The sequence below is a fragment of the Kogia breviceps genome, chromosome 1, assembly GCF_026419965.1.
Source record: "Kogia breviceps isolate mKogBre1 chromosome 1, mKogBre1 haplotype 1, whole genome shotgun sequence".
Taxonomy (NCBI): Eukaryota; Metazoa; Chordata; class Mammalia; order Artiodactyla; family Physeteridae; genus Kogia; species Kogia breviceps.
In genome coordinates, this window is record NC_081310.1 from 85,315,092 (window position 1) to 85,335,777 (window position 20,686).

General features: G+C 43.2%; 1 protein-coding gene across 2 annotated transcripts; it reads right to left on the reverse strand.

The window, feature by feature from the left end:
• Positions 1-2,483: 2,483 nt before the first annotated feature.
• Positions 2,484-20,385, reverse strand: SHE (Src homology 2 domain containing E). Of its 2 annotated transcripts, none has more exons than XM_059038641.2 (6): positions 19,586-20,286; positions 16,721-16,847; positions 7,808-8,110; positions 5,314-5,470; positions 4,747-4,866; positions 2,484-3,308 (listed from the first exon to the last, which is right to left on the reverse strand). In XM_059038641.2, the coding sequence occupies exons 1-6, from the start codon at positions 20,189-20,191 to the stop codon at positions 3,122-3,124; spliced, it is 1,500 nt and encodes a 499-aa protein (XP_058894624.1). In that variant the 5' UTR covers positions 20,192-20,286; the 3' UTR covers positions 2,484-3,121. The 2 variants fall into 2 exon arrangements, with proteins under 2 accessions (XP_058894624.1, XP_066893088.1); XM_067036987.1 differs by having other exon boundaries at positions 2,721-3,308; positions 19,478-20,385.
• Between the last annotated feature and the right edge of the window lie 301 nt (positions 20,386-20,686).

Consider the following 20,686-nt stretch of genomic DNA (forward strand, 5'->3'; position numbering starts at 1 on the left):
GATTTATTCACTAACAGTGGCCATTAACAGACTAATGACATAGTCAAATGACCCAATTAATAAATTAGGATTATTTTCCTACCTATCTCAAAATCTTCTGGCTGTCCCTATGGATTATCTGCCCACCTCCCCGTCCTCTGGCAGAGGCCAATAAATGAGTAACAATTCGGCAAAGCATGGAGACTTTGAACAGATAAGAATAAAGGCTTTGGATAACTAAAAAGGACACGTCCATCCTCAGAACAGAATAGGCATATCAACATTTACCTTTCTGTACATATATTACCATTTCTCCATTATTTTATTCCTACTTATTTAAATACACCAACTCCAGTGGTTGAAATCCATCCTGATAGAAACAGCTATGGTAGCAAAATAAATAGAAATGTCCCTTTACCCTCTGTTCTTATAGGCCTGAAATGAGCCAATGAAATAAACTCATAACCTGGAACAGAGCATTTTTTTAAAAGGAGGTGTGATAAAGGGGAAGGAACAGTTGTAGGAAGCTCCATGGATGCTAAAATTCAAGGCAAATGAGTACAAATTTGCTAGAAGACATTATTCTCTCCAGACAGAGTCAGAAAATATTCTGGGAGACTGAATGAATTCAAAAGAATTCCAACTACAGGAAAATACTTGTATCAAGACAAAATGACAAAAAGCACAAGCATTCAGAGCTCAGAGAGGAGACATGTCAAGAGGGCTTCAGATCAGCTGGCCCCAGAGGCTTAACAAGGAAGCCATTAGGGAAACCCTGCTGGGCCTAATTGTTTTTAGAAGGTCTGGTACTTTGTGCCACCACCCAGCTGTGAATTCCCTGGCTTTTGTCAGCTTGTGTCACAACCTTAAGAAGAAAATAGTAGCTAACCCCTCCTTCTACGGATTTACTATATTTCTTCTTATTATAACCTCCTGTACAGTTGTGAAGGAACTGGACTGTATATGAACTCCACATCTCCACTTTTAATTATATAAAGAAAACAGCGTGACTGTCACAGAAAAACAATATAGAGAAAGCACAATACTGAGCCTATGATAGAAGCTCAATAAATACTTAATATATCGGGTCTGCTTTCAAAATGTTCTTTCATTATTACATTCATCACAGTTGCTGGGTATGGGCCAAAAATCATTTAGTGCACAAAGAAAAATTTTACAAAGCTTTCAGCATTTATTAAAATTAGGGTAACTGCTGTATTTCCTTTGTAGAATAAGTTTAAGTAAAAAATAAGGTTTCATTTCTAGAATGTTGAACTGAAAATAAGTTTCACAGAATGAATTATTTGTATATGGAAGATAATAAATATTTGTTTAATGGAATTGGAACTACAAATGCTAAAAATTAAAAAATCTCGTACTAAAGATTTAGTACGTAAACCAATACATTAAAAAATTCTATCAGTACTTAAAAAAACAGAACATTCTTGATTAATAAAATCGTTGACATCCAGTGAGTTCCTTTCAAATTTTTAAAAACAAAGATCACATGACTCTTTGGCTACAATCTTAACTGAATAAAGAAACGAATATTTACTAATCTCTAATCATAATAGTAAAATGATAACTAATAACTAGAAGGATATGTTTTCCTAAAAATTAACCGAATCAACATTTCTTTTGTGTATTTAACATCAGTTACAAAAGTTAACTTTTCATTGATGACAGTCAGCACATTTGCATCTGGACCAGTTTCAAGAACCAAATTACAAACCCCAGAATACAGAAACATCTGCTCAGTTGTAATTATAGAGCCACTCACTGTAGCCTTCTCACAGTATGCCATTCCCACGGTTTTTTTTTCACAGTAAGTACACTGGCGATACAAGTTCACAATAAATCATAAAGATAATGGTACTATGAATATTATTTTAATATCTTTAAGCAGTAGTAGATAGAGAAAATGTCAGTCTTTTAAAATATTTTTATATGGTGCCAACCGGTCTGCTTTGTACAGCATGAGAGAAACTTTGCAGGTTTTAGAGACCCAGTTCACACAATCATATCCTAGAGTTTATATATATATATATATATATATATATATATATATATATATATATATCTGCTGCGTAACTTGTGGGATCTTAGTTCCCCAACCAGGGATTGAACCCTGGACCCTGGGCAGTGAGACTGTGGAGTTCTAACCACTGGACCGCCAGGGAACTCCTTATATATATATATATATATTTTTTAAAGTTACTCTAAATTACAAAGTGAATCCAATTTTAGGGAAAAAATTAATAATGGCTCCAATAACTAAAATGAGCAAAGGTGAAACAAAAGATATCAGAAGTTCTGTATAATTATTCAATAAGAAAATAGTTGTTGAGCTTTGTAAATTTTCAGATTTGTTAAAAATCAGAAATGAAATCTTCGTTGTGTATTTTATTCTGTAATTCAGAATAATGGTAATGCTGCCAATGTTTAATTATGTTGGTGATTCTTAAATCAGAGGCATCTTCCTTCTTATTTATGCTTATATTACTGATTTGCTGAAAAAGTCCACAGAAATTGAGAAAACACAAACTTTCTTAATAATCATTTTGCCTGACCCTACAGTTGTGACTTTTTATGGACTCCAGAGCTGAACTAGGACCCTCAAGAGAGAAATATAGCTTTCTCCAAAGTGTCCACTATTTACTTATTTTCCACTGTTCATGCTTTTCCCCCAAGAAGGGGTCCTATATTACATGCTCTTTGGGTCCACATGATCATTTTTTGTTGTCTTATGTAAAAGCCAAGTGCATTTTTGTTGGTTTGTTTGGAGACCAGGTATTCTACGGAACAACCAGCACAGTTTTGGAGAATCTTAATATTTCTGGACTCCTGACTTACCTTTCCTGAGGGTCACGCCCCAAACAGAGCACCCTACTCTAGGACTGGAGGCAACTGGTAAATTATGGTTTCTCATTGTAGAACTACTTAGCAAGGAGAAAAGAGACAGGTCAGTAACCAAGTGTCATGGAATGGATTCAAGGCCGAAGACTTTTTGACTCCTAAATGAAGCATCCCGCTTCCTCCAAAATATTATGGTGCAGTCCAGCCTTGTCCCCTGAGATACTGGTTGGGTGCTGATGCCCTCCTAGGTGTGAGAGGCCCCGCTGGGGCTTTTGGTGGCCGAACCTTAGTGCAGCTTGCTGTGCACAGGGTAGAGCAAGGTCATATGTTCTGCCCCCTTGAAAGGCAGCTTCTCATTGGAATAATAGTGTACCACTTCCGGGATGCTGTCAAAGACAGCACTCGTCTGATTCAGGGTATACTTGTTGTCTTTGGTCTGAGCCACTATGATGTGGACACATCCTTGACTAGTCCTGGAAAAAAACCAAAATTGAAGAGAAGACATGAATGAGTGAGTAGAGGGATCCCTCCCCACTGAAAACAATCTCGGCCAGATTCACAGGCGGACAGGTTCCTATCCGTTCCTGGAATTGTGATATACAAACAGAAATGCATTCAGCACTCCAGTGAAGTTCTCAGAAGCTTCACAGCCCTCCCTTAAATGTGTATCATCCTTGGGTTGTTTATCCTTAATACACACAAGTCATCAAGCACTGGACCAAAAAGAAAAAAAATGTCCAGAGTCCCTCCTGGCCCCCAAATTGCCAAACTAGCGCTTAAACCCAAGTATGAGACCACGAAGGTGAGGTTTAAATTCACCCTCTTTGTCATGGCTAAAAGGACATGTGTAAGGTTTCCTCCTTCTTTCCTCCCCAAAGAACACATTAAGAATAATAATAATAATAAAACTGTTTCCTTCCTCCCCCTACGGCCAACCCAATCTGGAAAGACTGTTCCTGGTTGTATATAATGACAGCTGGCACCGAAGGCTCAAAGATCTAATCCACGAGCACCAGTCTCAGGAACACAGCAAAGCTATTCCTGGTATTGTGTATCTGGTGGCCTACCCCGTTTTCTGAGCCACGCTGCTCCCCCCCCCGACAACCTCTTATCCCCTCCAGTCTGATTGTTTCAGCTGCAGGGGCTCAGCTTCCTCAGGAAGGAAATGCTGTTAGGGCTCTTGACAATGATCCTCCAATATAGCACCACTGAACTCGCAAGAGCAAAGAGAATTTCCATGACACCAGCTCCACCAGGCCTACCAGGCCAAAATGAATGTTCTGTGTACCACTGGGCAGGGGAGTCATTGCAAGGCAGTGTTTCCATTTTCATCAAAAGAAACTGGTACCAAAATTGCAGCTGGCATTTTGACAATTAAGGGATCTGATTTATTAAAGTCCCAAACGCTAGGGAATAAAAGAACCGCTGAACTATCCTGTTAGAAATTATTTTTTTTATCAAGAATTATTTCTCTGCCGAGAGGACCTACTTTATAGATCATGTAATGTGAGGCAGAAAGTGATCAATGTACAATGGTAATAAAATAGGACTCTCTTTATCATAAGAGATATTGGGACATTTACCCAATACCAATTCGGTATTCTGTTTTTGTTTTTGGCCATGCCATGCGGCTTGCAGGAACTTAGTTCCCCGACCAGGGGTTGAACCTGGGGCCACACATCAGTGAAAGTGCTGAGTCCTAACCACTGGACTGCCAGGGAATTCCACCAATTTTGCATTCTAATCAGAGCATGTCCTACTCTGTTGTCCAAGCAAATGCATCTTATTTTCTGACAGTACATACCCCTGTGAACCACCTTCAAAGTATAGCTTTTTGGCCTGGTCATCTACCCATGATAGGAAAGTCTGCACCCCTCTCCTGCATCCAGACAGGGAGGCTTCGATACTCACTTTAGTGCAATGGAGTACCTACTGGTCCCTGACTCACTGTTTCGAACCAGGTACCCAGCTTCTTTGCAGGGTTGTAGTCGACTCTCAGCCTCAGCACGGGTGATGGCACCATGATACCAACTGAAAAATGGGGCAGGGGGAGAAACCACGAGCATCAAGATACCAGTCCAGACAGGGCATCATTCCATAAAGCATTATTTGAAATGAACTTCTAGTGAAAGCTCAACAGCTGGACTAGATCCTGCTTCCCATTCAAAATAGACAAAATGAGATTTGGGTAATCCTGGATCACAAAACCTATCAATCACCTATGAGGGAGTTAACAGGGCTAGTGTCATTTAAAAAGTTTTCACTCTATGCAGAGGAATGGAATTTGAGATCAGTTTCTGGGGATGCAGTGCATTTTCTACTCTGCACAAAGGCCCTGGGCTTTGAAAATGGGTTTTCACTAATAAGTCCCACCCAGACAAGTATTCAGCACCAAAAAGAATCACGTAAAATGGGCCAGTGTGCCCCGACCAAGTTCCCGGCCGTTGTGTGTTACACGTATCTGTGGAGGAGACTCACGGCTGCTTCTCCAGTGGCAGGGCTGGGTCCACTCTTTCCCCCTCACTGTGGTCAGACAGGGTTGGCTTCAAGATCTTCTGGGTCCAACTCTTCTGTCGGTGGTGTTGCCTCACTGTCTCCTCCTTGACGGAAGGTCGCTCAGAGCCTTCAAACTGAACTGGAAGGAAGGCTCCATTTAACATCAGAGGCCCCTGAGGTGACCCATGTAAACCTCAAAGAAAAGACCTTGTCTGCCTCATCTTAGGAAAGAGGCTTTTCCCCCTCTTTAATTTGAGCTAAAATACATTGCAAGGGACTTCCCTGGTGAAACAGTGGTTAAGAATCCACCTGCCAATGCAGGGGACACGGGTTGGAGCCCTGGTCCGGGAAGATCCCACATGCCACGGAGCAACTAAGCCCGTGCGCCACAACTACTGAGCCTGCGCTCTAGAGCCTGCAAGCCACAACTGCTGAGCCCTCGTGCCACAACGGAGTCCACACGCCTAGAGCCCGTGCTCTGCAACGAGCGAGATGAACCCAATGAGATTTCTCATTGAAATGAGAAACCCGCGCGCTGCCATGAAGAGTAGCCCCAGCTCACGGCAGCTAGAGGAAGCCCGTGCGCAGGAACGAAGACCCAATGCAATCAAAAATAAATAAATAAAATAAATTAATTAAAAAAAAATACTGCAAAAGGCCCTGGGATAGCTGAGGTCCTGCTGTCTTTGATATCTGATCATACTGTTAGCATCCACATGCAGCCACTTTTTCTGCAAGATATTTATTAATGTAGAACAGTTTTAGAATATGAGAGGAAACCACTTTAGTATATTTCAGCATGTTCTTTTTTTTTAAAGATTTTTTCGATGTGGACCATTTTTCAAGTCTTTATTGAATTTGTTACAATATTGTTTTTTCTTGGGCACGAGGCATGTAGGAGCTTAGCTCCCCGACCAGGGATCGAACTAGTACCCCCTGCATTGGAAGGGAAATCTTAACTTCTGGACCACCAGGGAAGTCCCTTCAGCATGTACTTATAAAAAACTCTTCATTTTGGTATATTTAGAATAAAAGACTAAACAGAGTTACAGGTAATCACTCCCTGCCAAGAGTGCATATCATTCTATGACACCAAATGAAGTTTTCACTATGAAATAATAAAGGGAAAAATCAACTCAGAAATAGAAAGAAACTTCTAATAGTGCCTTAAAGATGCTATGAAATCTAGGTTGGATAGGAGATAAAGAGATAAAATGAGCAGCATCTAGCACTGTAGCAGGTGCCCAGTAGAGATTTGTGGAAAACAATTCTAAAATAAAACAAAAACTGATTTGGGGGTGGGGGAAGGAAGGATTGGGAGTTTGGGATTAGCAAATACAAACTATTACATATAGGATAAACAACAAAGTCTTACTGTATAGCACAGGGAACTATATTCAATATCCTGTGATAAACCATAATGGAAAATGATATGAAAAAGAATATATATATGTATAACTGAATCACTTTGCTGTACAGCAGAAATTGACACAACACTGTAAATCAACTATACTTCAATAAAATTATATTAAAAAAATTAAAGCACACAAACAGAAAACCTGACTCAAATGTTTGCTATCAAACAAATTACCTTTTCTATTCACCCTTTACATTGATTATACTTTTTGTTTGTTTGGCTGTGCGGCTTGCAGGATCTTACTTAGTTCCCTGACCAAGGATCGAACCCGTGTCCCCTGCAGTGGAAACACAGCATCTTAACCACTGGACCGCCAGGGAATTCCCTACACTGACTATACTTTTAATAAAAAACACAGCTTTACTGTTAGAGGGAAAAGATATCCCTAACTTTTAAAATCAAAGGCAAAAGAAATTCGGTGGCCAGCTAAGTAGAAAAACTATGTCCTGGGAGAAGCAGGAGGGAGAATTACCTTTAATAACTATTGACAATCTACTTATCAACTTCCTCTTAAGTTATTTAAAAAAAGTTCATACTTGAAGAATTGATTCCTTTAGGAGGATTTTCGACAGGAAAAAAGAAAGCTAGCTTCCTCCAGCTTTCCAACCACCTCTCCTGTAATCCATTTGATCCACTACTGGCATCTTATAAACAGGGATTTTAACAGGTTTGAAGAGTAGCACGAAGTAAGAGTTAGAAAAAGCTGCTCTCAAATTGATAGCTCTGGTGGTGATTAGATAAGGTTTTTCAATAATGACTTAAGGCATTTCCAAAACAGTCGCGTACTGCCAAGAGAAAGGAAAATAAAGATAACCAGAAGGATACAGGCCACATGCAACATTAAGGGCTCGTCTTCAGTCCTGGTCTTCCAACCATAGCCAAATTCTCGTTTCCCCATATCATCAGATTTCTTGGGAAATGAGACTTGCAGTTGAGGAACATAAAGAAATGCGCCTTGGCTGCAAAGCCGGGGTTTTCCATCAGGGAAGCAGAAAGCCGGAGGGAGCGGGGTGGGGGTGGGGGTGGGGGTGGGGGTGGGGGCGCGGACCCAGCCCTCACCCGACAGCGCCCGCACGATCTGCTCCTTCTTCCACTCCCAGGGCTGCTCGTACTCGGCCGCGGGCCTCTCGTCGTCCTGGGGCAGCCGCGCCTTCCGCTCCGGCCCCTCGGCGCGCGGGCCGCCTTCGGCCGCCGGCTCATAGGGCGTGTCGTACAGCTGCGGCGGCTTCCCCAGCAGCTCCTTGGAGCTCCGTCTCTTGGCCAGCGCCTCGGGCTTCGTGCCGTTCTCCCCTGGCTCACAGGGGCTGTCGAGCAGCTGAAGAGCCTTCACCAGGGGGTCTTTGGAACCTCGTCGTCTGATTTCTGAAAAACACACACCGTTCACAATACTTTTGAAGAAAAGGTGTCATGGAAGCCCGGTGATGAACCCAGTTACCGCTGCACCCCCGACCGACAGGTCTGTCTGGTTGAAGGTGGCCTTGAACGCCTGGATTGTTCCTTACTGGGCTCATGGCTGCCCAGCTCGGTGAAGGGCCCTACAACTTCTTCCCGCCAGTCGCCTGAGCCAGATAATAGGATCAAGTCCAACGATTACGGGATCACAACCGAAGACAGGCCTGCCTCTGCCCCCCCCCCGCCCCCCACAGTTTGGAGTACTGGCCTCAGGGCAGCCTGCTCCACAACTCCCGGTCCCCCTGTCTCCTCTTGAGTGTGGTTCACCTTCAAAGTGTTTACATCTTGTTAGGAAGCTGTGATCAAAGTATGTTAATAAAAATTGAGTGTTTACTATATTCAAGCACTGGGCCACATACACTGAGGTAAGATATTTATGTGCGTTAGACAGAGTTCTTGACTTCTAGGTGGTTTTGATGTAGCGACACATTCACAAATAATAACTTAACAGGCTAACAACAACAGAATAAATAAAAGTAAAAGAGGAGTTGGGGGGAAAACAACAAAAATAATATCTCAAATGCTAACATTTAGCCATAGTGTACTATGGCATTATGCATTTTTCTAAGTGCATCGTAATTTTCACAACCGCCCTATGAGATGGCTTCTATTAGTTCCCCATATTACAGAAGAGAAAACTGAAGCACAAAGAGTTTAAGGAAATTGCCCAAACCAGCAAGTGCAAAGCCTGGATTCAAAAGCAGGAAGTTGGGCTCTAGAAGCCATACTCTTAGCCACCACACTTGGATTGACTCCAAGTGGAAGAGAAATGGAAGATGCATTGACTTTGATAGAGAAGGTCATTTCCAGTGGAGGAAGCTGCATGAGTGAAGATATGGAGGTGGGAACCAGAAAGGGCTTGTTCCCATCAGGGGGAATCGAGAGAGAAGTTCAAAGGACAGAGGCCAGGAGAGGAGAGGGGTAGCGGGAGAAGAAGCTGGAAAAGTAGGCAGGACAGGCACCAAAGTGCAGAAGTTTTAAAAGCCAGAATTAAAAAGTTTATATTGTGGAGAACCATTGCTAGTTTTTAAACAGGTAATAATAATTATATTTGTGATTTGCTGGAAGATAACTCCAACACAGTGTACAGGATAGAATAAAAGGTATGGTCTGAACGAAGGCACAGAAATGGATGCAAAAAACCGGATGCAAATCAACCAACCACCAGCTAACCAGCCAGCCAGCCACAGTGGGAAGGAAGCAGCAGCGTCTGGGGACTGACCAGCTTGGGGCCCAGAGGCCTTGGCAGGTAGAGTCAGAGATGACTAGAGTCTCTGACAACCAGAGCTGGTGATATAGGCCAACAGAAGCATCATGCTGTGGTTCCTCTAAATGTCCATGAGGAAGCCTTCAATCTGTCCACCCGGTCACAGTGAAGGAGGACTTTTCTAACACAAACATCTCACCTCATCACTTAACACCCAATAAGTTCTCAAATATCCACTTACAAAGTGCAAACTGCTCAGCATGGCATGGGACACCTTCTGTGGTCACATCACTGCTTCCCTCTCCAGTTTCTTCTCTCAATACCACCCTATCCCTGAGCCCCTTAAAATCCAATTCTTTGTTCCAACCAAACAGAACTTCTGAAGTTCCCTGCACACTGCACTGTCTTATACCCACCAGTGTACTGGTGATCTGCCAATCCTTTGGAGTCTAGCCTAGCATCTCCTCCTCTTTCCTGCCTACCTTCTCCTCCAATGCCCCATGTCCCCCAGGTGCCACCGCTTTGCCAACCCACTCTCACCTTGCATCTCTCTCAGTGTATGGATTTATTTGTTGATGTGTCTGTATTTCCAATTTGGTGGAGACTGCCAGGCCAGGGACCCCCATGTCTTGTTTGACTTTGTAGGAAACAGTTGTGCTAAATAATGGCTGGATGATGGATGGATGGGAGGAGAGAGGGAGGGGAAGGAGCTCTAGAACTTCTCCAGGCAGGTGACAATATGGATCTGGAGCTCGGCAGAGAGATGAAGGTCAGAGGTACATGTCAAGGAGTTACTCACAAATGGATCATTGTTGGTATTGTGAGAATGAAAGCCATCACCAGAGAAAAGGAGGTTGATTGAAAAGGAAAAGAGGATCAAAGGCAAAATCTGGGACTTCTTCAGTTAAGGGTGGATGGAATAAGAGGTGCCACCAAGGAAGACTGAGAAGGAATGGTCAGGTAAGGATGAAGAGGATCAGGAGACTTACAGTGCCATAGAAATGAAGGAAAGTGAGACTTTCTACAGGTAACTGAAAATGGGCATGGTGACACTCTATAGAGAAGAATCACTGACTCCATAAGACTTCTATAACAAGGAAAGGATACATTCTAGGGAAAAGTTATTAAAAATCAGGACACTAAATTCAAAGGGGCAGAATTTATTTGTAGGGTGAGGTTCTAATTCCCTTACTGCAGCTGGCTCCAATCCTATACAACTGCGGTTCTAGTGCATTAGAATCACCTAGGCGAGCTTTAACAAATACTCATGGTTGGGTCCCATCACCACAGGTCCTGACTGAATTGAGCTGGGGAACGAACGGCCTGGGAGTCAGAGTTGTAAAAGCTCCCCCAGGTGATTCTAATAAGAAGCTAAGCCTGAGAAGCACGCCCACAACACCTGGGTCCCCACAGTCCCCACCCCAGTTCCTCCTGCCCTCCAGAGCTAATCTTATCATTGCTAGCCCCAGCCCAAGGAAAAGGGTTCTCCTACTATCAAAAACTTCCACATCCGAATGTGAGAGTTAGAAGGACTATTCCCCATCCCCAGGCCAGGAAGGTGCCTGGGGTTGTTTGAGGTCTCCTGCATCTCTGGTCCAAGCCTCTTGACTTTCAATCGACAGCCTTTTTTCTTCATTGCTTATTCTAGATGGAGTTTATGGAAAACAAGAAACGAAAAACTCACTCTGCTCTTGGTTCAATTAAGATAAGCCTGGAATTTATGAAAAAGAACTTTTCTACAGAACTAGGAAAGAGGAGAGAGAAAACACAAAGGGGTTCAAAGGACGAATTTAGAATTTTAAAGTTTCTGATCAAAACCTAAGTTTACCCTCAGACTGGCATAGGCTGGGAAAACCTTTCCTAAGGTCCTTGCTTCAATTCTGTCCCAGTTGAACAAAATAGAAAAAGGCTTGACTCCAACCTTAAGATAGAAGGAGGAAATTTCAATGAGTTTGTGTTAAAATGATGTACAGTGATTAGAATCTTGAGTTCTTATTACACATGTATTTGGGTTTTTACTTTTGAGATGAGGCACTTGTATTCCTTCTATTTCATTTTATTAATTTTTGTTTTTTGGCTGCACTGCGTGGCATATGGGATCTTCACTCCCCAACCAGGGATTGAACCCGTGCCCCCTGCAGTGGAAGTGCAGATTCTTAACCACTGGACCACCAGGGAAGTCCCAAATATATGATTGTTTCTTTTCTCTTTTTTTTGGCCACACCACATGTCTTGTGGGATTTTAGGTTCCCGGACCAGGGATCGAACCCAGGCCCTCCGCAGTGAGGGCGTGGAGCCCTAACCACTGGACCGCCAGGGAATTCAGTATTCCTTCTATTTTAGATAGACACTGCACACTTAGAGCTCTGGGAAAAACACTGGAAAGTATACAGCTGAGAATGTTCCTTCCCGGGATGATCCTGGGATTGGGCAAAATCTGCAGAGTATGATCATCTTTTTAAACAATGTTTAATTACGGGGAAAAAAAGGGCTTGAGCGCAGGGCCTATCTGCCCCTTCAAGGGGAGTAACCTTCCAGTCCCTTCCAGCACCTGGCTGCCCCCAACCTGAGGCGCCATAGAAACAGAAACAATTGCGGGGGCTGCAAGCCGACCCTTCCTGCAGGGAGAATAGCCCCTGACGTGCAGAGCTGGCTCCGAGAGGAAACGAGCCTGAGAAGGAGGAAATGGCTAGAGGAAGCTACGCCCTGGCTCTGCCGATAGAGGCCATTTACCACGGCAGACAACAGAATACAGCCAACGGGCTGCAGATAAACACCCATCTCACCAAGGGCTGAACTGAGGCCTGACCTGCACCAGTTCATATCTGCAACTGGTTGCCGTGAAACATAACACTGGCCGAAAATTTTCCCTTCTCAATTCCCAACTCTCACTGTACGTAAGTATGCCATTTATATTTAAAAACATCAGCAGAAGACTAAGACTTTCTTTTGCTAAATTAATTGAGTTAGCAATTAATATTCCCCTATACTTGTTCAGAATTCTCTTTTAAAATGGAATTCTCTCTCCAGAGTGTCTGAATAATTGTGATATTTTTCACATATGCATGTACTAGGTGTGTTACACCTGCAGCTCAGTGGAGCCTCATTATAATGCAGCAAGAGATGTGTTAGCCCATTTTCACAGGTGAAAAAACTGAGGCTGTGTAGTAGTCAGCAGGGGAGCCATTCAATACTGGTTCCAGAGCCCATGCCTTCTCTATCATATCTTACTTTATGCCTCAAAGATTTCATGTAGAATGCTAGTTACAATTTCTGTAATGTACATTTTCCCTTAATCCATTCCATGTATTCAAAACATCAAACTTAGAGTCTCATAAGGCTCTATGTTTCTCTTAGAATCAGCAATAGGGATCTTTTACCGATGCTTAAAATTTTGATTTAAAATTAATATTTTCCTGTCGAACAAATCTAAATATCTGAACAAAAGCAGATATAATTCAGAAGTCCTGAACCTTAAGTTTAACAAGCAAAATATAGACAAAGTAAATAAATCAAAAAGTCTTCTATTTATATTTTTTCCATAATGGATAATTTTTTAAGTGGAGACTGAAAAAATGAGGTTCTCCTTTAGATTTGACTATCTACACCAACCAATAAAACCATTTGGAGGCAAAAATAAAAATTTAAAAACAATCTGTGACTGGAGCTCGGTAACTAAAACCAAAGGGTGTTGGATGACCTGGTATCCTCACTCTCCAGCTGCATAATTTGGACAAGTTATTGAATCTTTCTGAACCTTGGTTTCCTCATCTGTAAAACAGAGCCTTCTAACACCCATTACACAGGATGGTAGGATTTAGTGGGGTAATCTGGCAACTTGGCACCTAGTAGACGCTCAACTTGCGTGATATCAGCTGCAGAAGGAATTATCATGCTGAATGTTGGCTCATCTTAGGGAACTTCTAAAGACCCTCCCAAAGCTACTGTTTTAATTTGGTGGCGAAAACTTATCAAACTAAATTAAGTAGAATGTTTCTGCTAATTATTTAGCTAAAATGTTCCTGCAAATCTAACAGAACAACAACAGGTTTAAACTAATATTGCCTTGTACTGGTTGTCATATCCTTATTAACAATCCTTTGGAGAAATCTAAGTGAGCATTTATTCATAAATTTATAAATCCTTAGCTTTTAAAAGTTAAGAGCAAAGTTTTGGGCAGGGGCGAATCCAGGGAGCCTGGGTCCCACAGTTACTTGGCCATAGGAAAGTAATAAATGCCTCAATTTCTGTTCCTTCCTCTGTTCCCTGAGGTGGACAGTGATTCTTATTCTCTTCTTCATGGCTAAGTGCTAAGTGACATATTTTCTGCTCTGTTAGGTCTGTTTGCCCCTTGGGTTGTGAGGTCCATAAGGACATGGGTCCTGTGCATCTTGTTGCCTGGATGCCCAGAGCCCAGCACAGGGCCTGGTGCATGGTAAAGAAATGCCTAGGAAATATTTGATGGTTGTTACAAAATACCATCATGAACAGTGTTCTATACATCCAAGATATTGTTGAAATCAGGCATGTTACTTCCACTTCACAGGTATTAAAAAGGCAGTACTGGGAATTCCCTGGTGGTCCACTGGTTAGGATGCCATGCTCTCACTGCCGAGGGCCTGGGTTCAATCCCTGGTTGGGGAACTAAGATCCCACAAGCTCCGTGGCATGGCCAAAAAAACCAAACCAAAACAAAACAACACACCCAAAAAGGCAGTACAGAAGTTGGGTGCTCCACAGTTAAATCATATTCATCAGAACCCTCTCTATCTCCTGCTGAAATAAACAAAATCCCTAACATTTCTCAAGAAATGTGAGACATTTCTGAGCTTGGACTTGACAACCAAGCCCACAGGGAGCAAACTGAACAGAAAAAAGTAAAAGGTTTAAAAAAAAAAACCCACCCAGCAGCAAATCTTTTATTCCCAGCTTCCGATAAACCCACTTCCTGTTATTCTGTCCAGCTGTGTAACCTATGCATAGAATAAGAGGTACATGGAAATCCCTTCTCTTATACCTTTATAAGGTAAAAGGTATAATACTTTCTTATACCTTTGTGATATATATATAAGGTATATATATATATATATATATGTAATATGTATATATATGTGATATATATATAAGGTATAAGGTATAAGGTATAATATCTTCTCTGATACCTTTGTGATATATATTTTATATATATATAAAGCACATAAATATATATCACAAAGCACAAAGAAGGTGCTTTGTGATATATATTTTAAATGAAGGACCTTTTAAATTCACCAATATAATATTTTTTAAAAGAGCAAAGGAAAAAAAGCTAGTAATTCTTAAATGTTAGTAATTTAAATTTTTAATAGATTTGAATTTATCTTCCAATTGAATACATTAGTTTTGTATTACTAAGTAAATTTATTCAGATAAACTGTTTAAAACAGAGCTTGGGACTTATAAATATTCAAATATTAAATGCTAGCTACTACTATTATTACATTTATTTCATATTGGACACTGACTTTTATTTTTTTAATTTTTAAATTTTATTTATTTATTTTTTGGGGAAAAGCAACAAGTTACATACCAACTTTTCACTTTTAAATACAACTTTCCCTGTGAGTCTGAGTGGAAAGGTGCCTTGCTTATATGTAAAGTTTAAACTTTTTCATACATCATTTCACATGTCCTGAGGCGGCTTGGTGTAGAAAGCAGACCACCCAGTCTGGAGTGGGAAGATCTGGGCTCCAATTCCTGCTGTTTCTTGAAGAGTCTTATGAACATAGGAGAGTCAGAATCTCTTTGATCTTATTTTCTACCTTGTAACAAGGTGGTAGTATAAGGGTCCCCTAGTTTCAGGGTTTTGTGGTGATTATATGGGGGGAGAAAAAGACATTCACTTTTAAAAAGCAAAGCACTTTCCCTATTATCAGTGTGGCTCCACAAAAACAAAAAACCAAAAACCTGAGATAATATAGATAAACTACTTACTCCAATTAAAGAGAAAAAGAGGAATAAAAACCAAAGGACAAAGATAGGTGAATCAAAACAAAACATTAATTTTTTGTTTTTTTAGAAAATCTTTTCCCTCAGTTTTATGCAAAAGAAAATCTTTCCTCCTATTCCTTTCAAGCCTCTGATATTTTTTAAAATTCTGACTAAGTTCATTTTCACTTCCTTTCATTCACAGATTTCATTAGAGGTCACAGTCCAGTGACCTTCAGGGTCACAGCCTGGCCAGGGTACACCCTTCCCAAATGTGATGCCTTATCTCTGTAAGCAGAGAGCAGGAAACAGAGCAGTGCTTTCCTGCTGCAGCTCAGTCTCACTCTGAAGCCTGTCTTGACCCTTCCAGGGTGCTGCAGTTACCCTCAAGCTCAGCTCTTCTAAGACTATGCTTATGGAGCCTGAGCTTGACAGCTTTTCTGTTTTTAAACAGAAGAGACAAAGTCTTTAATGTGTGACCAATTATTCCTTTCCCAGGCATGGAACCCACAACGTTCAAACAAGGCTCCCTTGAGTCAGCACTTAGAAACTGCATTTTTTCATTACAGATTAAAGAATGTTTTAAGGAAAATTAGGTGAATAGATAACTTACTCTAAAATTGCACAAATAAATCTAAATAATTAGTTTTTTAAGTATTATTTACACCAACTTAAGAGAATTATGAATAAAAGGGAAAAGTGTGACACAAAAAATGACAGAGTGATTGTTCAACTCACAAGTTGGAATTATTCCAACTTGAAAAGTTACAAGAGTAGTCAACTTTGGTTTTAGGAGGTTTGCCTTGAGTGGCTTGGCTCATGCCAGTGATTAACACTCATTCCTTAGTAATTAAATTTTTTTGCTCCAATATCGTAAAGCTTGTTGAGAAATCAACCTTCTACTATAAAACAGAGGGTCACATCATGTCTGCAACTTTTAACAACTTAAAGTACTTTAAGTATGTGTTAGTCCCTTGGTACAGATTTATGACTCCCATCATGGATGTCAAAGCTTTGAAAGTGGCCAAAAAGTGTATTTAAATAATGTTAAAACTGAAGATCACATTCTGAGCAGTTCTGCAAATTCACAAGTGTCATTTTGCATAGAATTAGAAAAACTTTAAAGACTCCCACAAATTCTAAAATTGAAGGACACAGAACCATTAGGGATGTTAACCAGATATTTTGACTTTAGTTTTGAGTCTAATTTCTGTTTCTTCCACTCAGCAGGATCTGGTATAGTCCCTTCACCCCTCTTCCCAAAATACACACTGGTGATTATTTTTTACTACGTTCCGAGTGAGTGTGAGATTTCAGTCTGTATAAAGCAGCTCCTGGTTACAAACCTGTTATCATTTGCTGTGCATCATAGGGTTCCATGTATCCATCATTCTCCCCTACTCTCTCTGCATCCCTTTGGCCTTTTGTCCGTTTAGCATCGTAAGGGTCAGCATAGTCTTCTAAAATGATGACCTGTAAAAGAACCAGACAGGGGAGTTGCTAAGAACTGTCATATATCAGAGTGACAATGGTATCAAAAAGACTGCTAAAAAACCTGCAGACCCAAAGAGAGGTCAAAATTTCCAACCAGTTCTGAAGAGCTTTTGCACTTGATTATGCTATTATCCACCCAGTTGGACAAACATCTGGTTTATTTTGGTAGTATAATTGATTGGCAACAATCCATCTAAACTCTCCTGCTTATCCCCAAGGCTCTTTTCACCTCCCTCTCTCTCCCCGAGCAATAAGGCATTTGCTGGTAAAAGTGTTGCAGGGGTGGATGGCAGAAGGTGGAAGATGTCTATGGCTTTAGAGCACAAAAAAAATGAACTGGTTTACTACATTTTCCATGATTTTGGTTTTTTTAATGCCAACCAGTTGAGCAATATAGCCATGGTTAAGTCAGCCCATCACCCACTGATACTGAACATCCACCAGCACTGGCTAGGCATTGAGAGGGAATAAAATAAGACTAAGACTTACTTTTTGTCCTCAAGGAATTTGTAACAGCTCTAAAGAGGCAGGCTTCATAATAAGAAGCCTAAGAAATAGGTCAGAGCTAAAGAGTATTGTGGGAGTTCTAGGTTCAATAATTTATAGGCAGACTGATTCTCATAGACTACGATCCAGATAGAGTTTTGATCTGTACTTGCTACAGAAAGCATCCATCCTTCCAAAAATAGAAAAGTGCCTGGGAAGGTGGTGTGAGTGCAATAGTTCTGTTCTGCAGCATCTGGGTGACAATGTGGGACATCTGGGTGACAATGTGGGAGCTTAGGGAGCCTGAGCTTGACAGGTGCTTCTCAGAGAGGAAGAGTTTTATGGGGAAAAAAGATATATTCATTTTTAAAGCACAGCACTTTCCCTATTATCAGCGTGGCTCCACAAATAAAACAGCTAGGATAGTATAGATAAACTACTTATTCCAGTTAAAGAGAAAGAGAGGAATAAAAACTAAAGGCAAATCAAAATTAAGGGAGGAAGCCCCAGGCCTTGGTACAATCTGATTACATTCTCCAAAGAGTTCACGGAGAAGCACCACTGGAGCTGGCAGAAGAGTTCAGATAAACAGGGAGAAGTGAGGAGGAGGGGACAGCCTGGATGAGAGTCCTCTTCCTGGGAGGAGATGGCCTAAGAAACTTTAGATATCTAGAAGTGATGACCAATAACCGGGCAATCACTGCAGAGGACTGTGATTACCATTCACTCCCTCACTCCATTCTTCTTGCCTGAACACGTGTACTGCATCCCCAAGGTACAGCGAGGAACATGAAGCATGATACTCAGTGCTTGGCTGCAAGGTGCTTACGATCTAGTTAAACACATGGAGAGACCACTGACTAATGTCTGGATGAGCTGATCATCTTTCCACGGCTCTCCTGGCAGGTGTCTGGCAGGGGGGTAGGCATGCTGTAAATACTTGTGGACAGAATAAGTGGAGGAATGAATAGAAGTGCCAATGCAGACACACGTGGTATATGCTACCACTCCTGACTCCATCCGGGTGGGCCACATGTTTGAAGCCTGGGCAAGAGAAAATTAAAGTTCTCATGACAGGGAAGTGATCGCCTGGGCTGGGGTCTGAAAGCTGGGTGTGAGCTCTTCTCTCTCTCCTTCACACAGAACAGCAGATTTAAAAACAAACGAACAGTGACTCCCCTGGTGATCCAGGGGTAAAGAATCCACCTTACAATGCAGGGGACGGGGTTTCGATCACTGGTCGGGGAACTAAGATCCCACGTGCAGGGCTACTGAGCTCTCGCGCCTCAAACTACAGAGCCCATGTGCTCTAGAGCCTGCGCACCACAACTAGAGAAGAGAAAACCTGTATGCCACAACTAGAGAGAAGCCTGAGCACTGCAACTAAGACCCGACGCAGCCAAAAAAAAAAAAAAAAAAAGAAAGAAACAAACACAACCAAACAAAACCCCAACTCATCTCTGTAAGAATGAGCGGGTCTCTTCACATGTTCACACTCCTTTTCTTAACTGTCTCACATTGGACAGCACCCAGAAAACCTCCAATGTGTAAGAAGCAGGAAACACCTTCTGTCCTGATCTGTAATTTCCTTTCAGGGCATTTCCTTGTCCTATTCTGTAGCCTCCGCAGTACTTAGAGCCCTGTTGCCCCTTATCCTATATGGCTCCTGCACAGCAAATGTTCATGGGATGAATGAAAGGGCTATAATCTTGTGGTGCTAGTGAAGGGCTGAGAAACCCTTTACTGGGTTGAAGTGCAAAGAACGATGGCGCTTCCAAACTAGCAGAGAAGGAGGGCAGTTGAAATCAGTACTTAAACAGTTTAGAGGTTACCATTCCTTATGCTTAAGAAGTTTAAAATTTACACACAAATCTAGCTTTGCAATTGCCCTGGATTTCTAAGTTAAAATAAAACACATCTACAAGGGGATCAAATTTAACAAAGCACCCAACCATCTCATTCAATTATTCTTCTAAACTGATAACAAAACTAAATGGAAAGTACATTTCTGCCAAGTTCCCCAACTACAGAAAGAGAATTTTTCAAGATTAAAAAAAAATCTAATTATTTTAAATGGTCACTTAGGAATCATCAAATGTTAGAGTGGGTAAATACATCCTCACCTTCTCTGAGGTATAAAGAACCCTAGAGTTTAGCGGGTTCACGATGCTCCCTTCCCGCTGTTCCGCTTCAGTAGGGGAGAGGTGGTCCAAGGGAGGTTGTATTCTTACCGTGTCTTGCTGCTTAATAATCTTGCCCTTGTCCAGTTCGGGTCCCAGGGAGGAAGGGGAAGAGGACGCGGAGGAAGAGCTGCTGCTGCTACTGTTGCTGCTACTACTGCTGCTGGGGTAGTTGCTCTTCCCATTCTTCTCCTGAGTGTCCACCTTGATAAGCCTGTTGATGTAGGTGCTGCAGCCTGAGCTCTTGGCCGCGCCCCGGTGGGGCTCCTCCTCGGTGGCCCGGGAGTTCTTGCGGCCCTTGCCCGCGGCGGCCTGAATCAGACCCTGCAGGCTGTCTCGGGATAGCCGGCTATCCTTGGGGGGGCCGACCCCGGCCCGGCTGCTCCCCAGCTCTGCCGCCGAGTTCTTTCGGCCCTTGCCCGGGGCGGGCCCCGCGCCGCCCGCCTCCGAGTTCTTGCGCAACTTGCCGCCTCCCCCGCCGCCGGGCTTGGCCCGCTCCGACACTGTCTTCAGGTTCAGGGGGAACTCCTTGAACCACTTGGCCGCCATGAGGGGGGCCCGGCCGGCGCGGCTCAGGAGCGTCGTGGCCGCGGAGCAGGCGAGCGAGGAGGCCCAGCTTAGACACGGAGAAGCGCCAGGGGCCGGAGGCCACTGCATTCCCCGGGGCTGGGGCGCTAGAGGCCGCGACGAGGCCCCGCGACGGCTGCTCCGCTCGTCCCGGGCCGGCCGTCGCCTACACCCCGCAGGGTGGGGCCCCTACGGCCCGGGGCGGGGGGCTCGGGGCGCCGAGCGGGCGGGCGCGAGCCGCCGCTCCGGACACGGACGGCGACAGGCACGACGCACCGGGGCCCCGCCCGAGCTCGTCTTCAGCGCCTGGACGGCCGGGGGCTCCGCGGGCGGCGGGCGCCGGGGGCTTCCCCTGTGTTTTCCTCTCGAAGTGGGACAGCCCTGCCCACACTCCCGGGGACCAGGGGAGACGAAGCGGAGGCGGCGGGAGTGTCCCCGGCGCCGCGACGGACGGTGGGCCGCCAGCCTGCAGCCCGCCCTCTCCGCGCGCCCCTCCCCTCCGAGGCTGGCGCCTCCCCGCCCGCCACCTCCTGCCCAGATCCGGGGGCGCCGGGGCCAGCGCTACCGCAGAGGCGGGTCCGGGGT

Coding starts and splice junctions, on each gene's coding strand:
- SHE (XM_067036987.1), bottom strand. CDS start 20,191: ATGCAGTGGCCTCCGGCCCCTGGCGCTTCTCCGTGTCTAAGCTGGGCC. Junction 16,848..19,477: donor TTCTTTATACCTCAGAGAAG/GTGAGGATGTAT, acceptor GTTCTTTTACAG/GTCATCATTTTAGAAGACTA. Junction 8,111..16,720: donor TGCACAGCAAATGATAACAG/GTTTGTAACCAG, acceptor TGTGTTTTTCAG/AAATCAGACGACGAGGTTCC.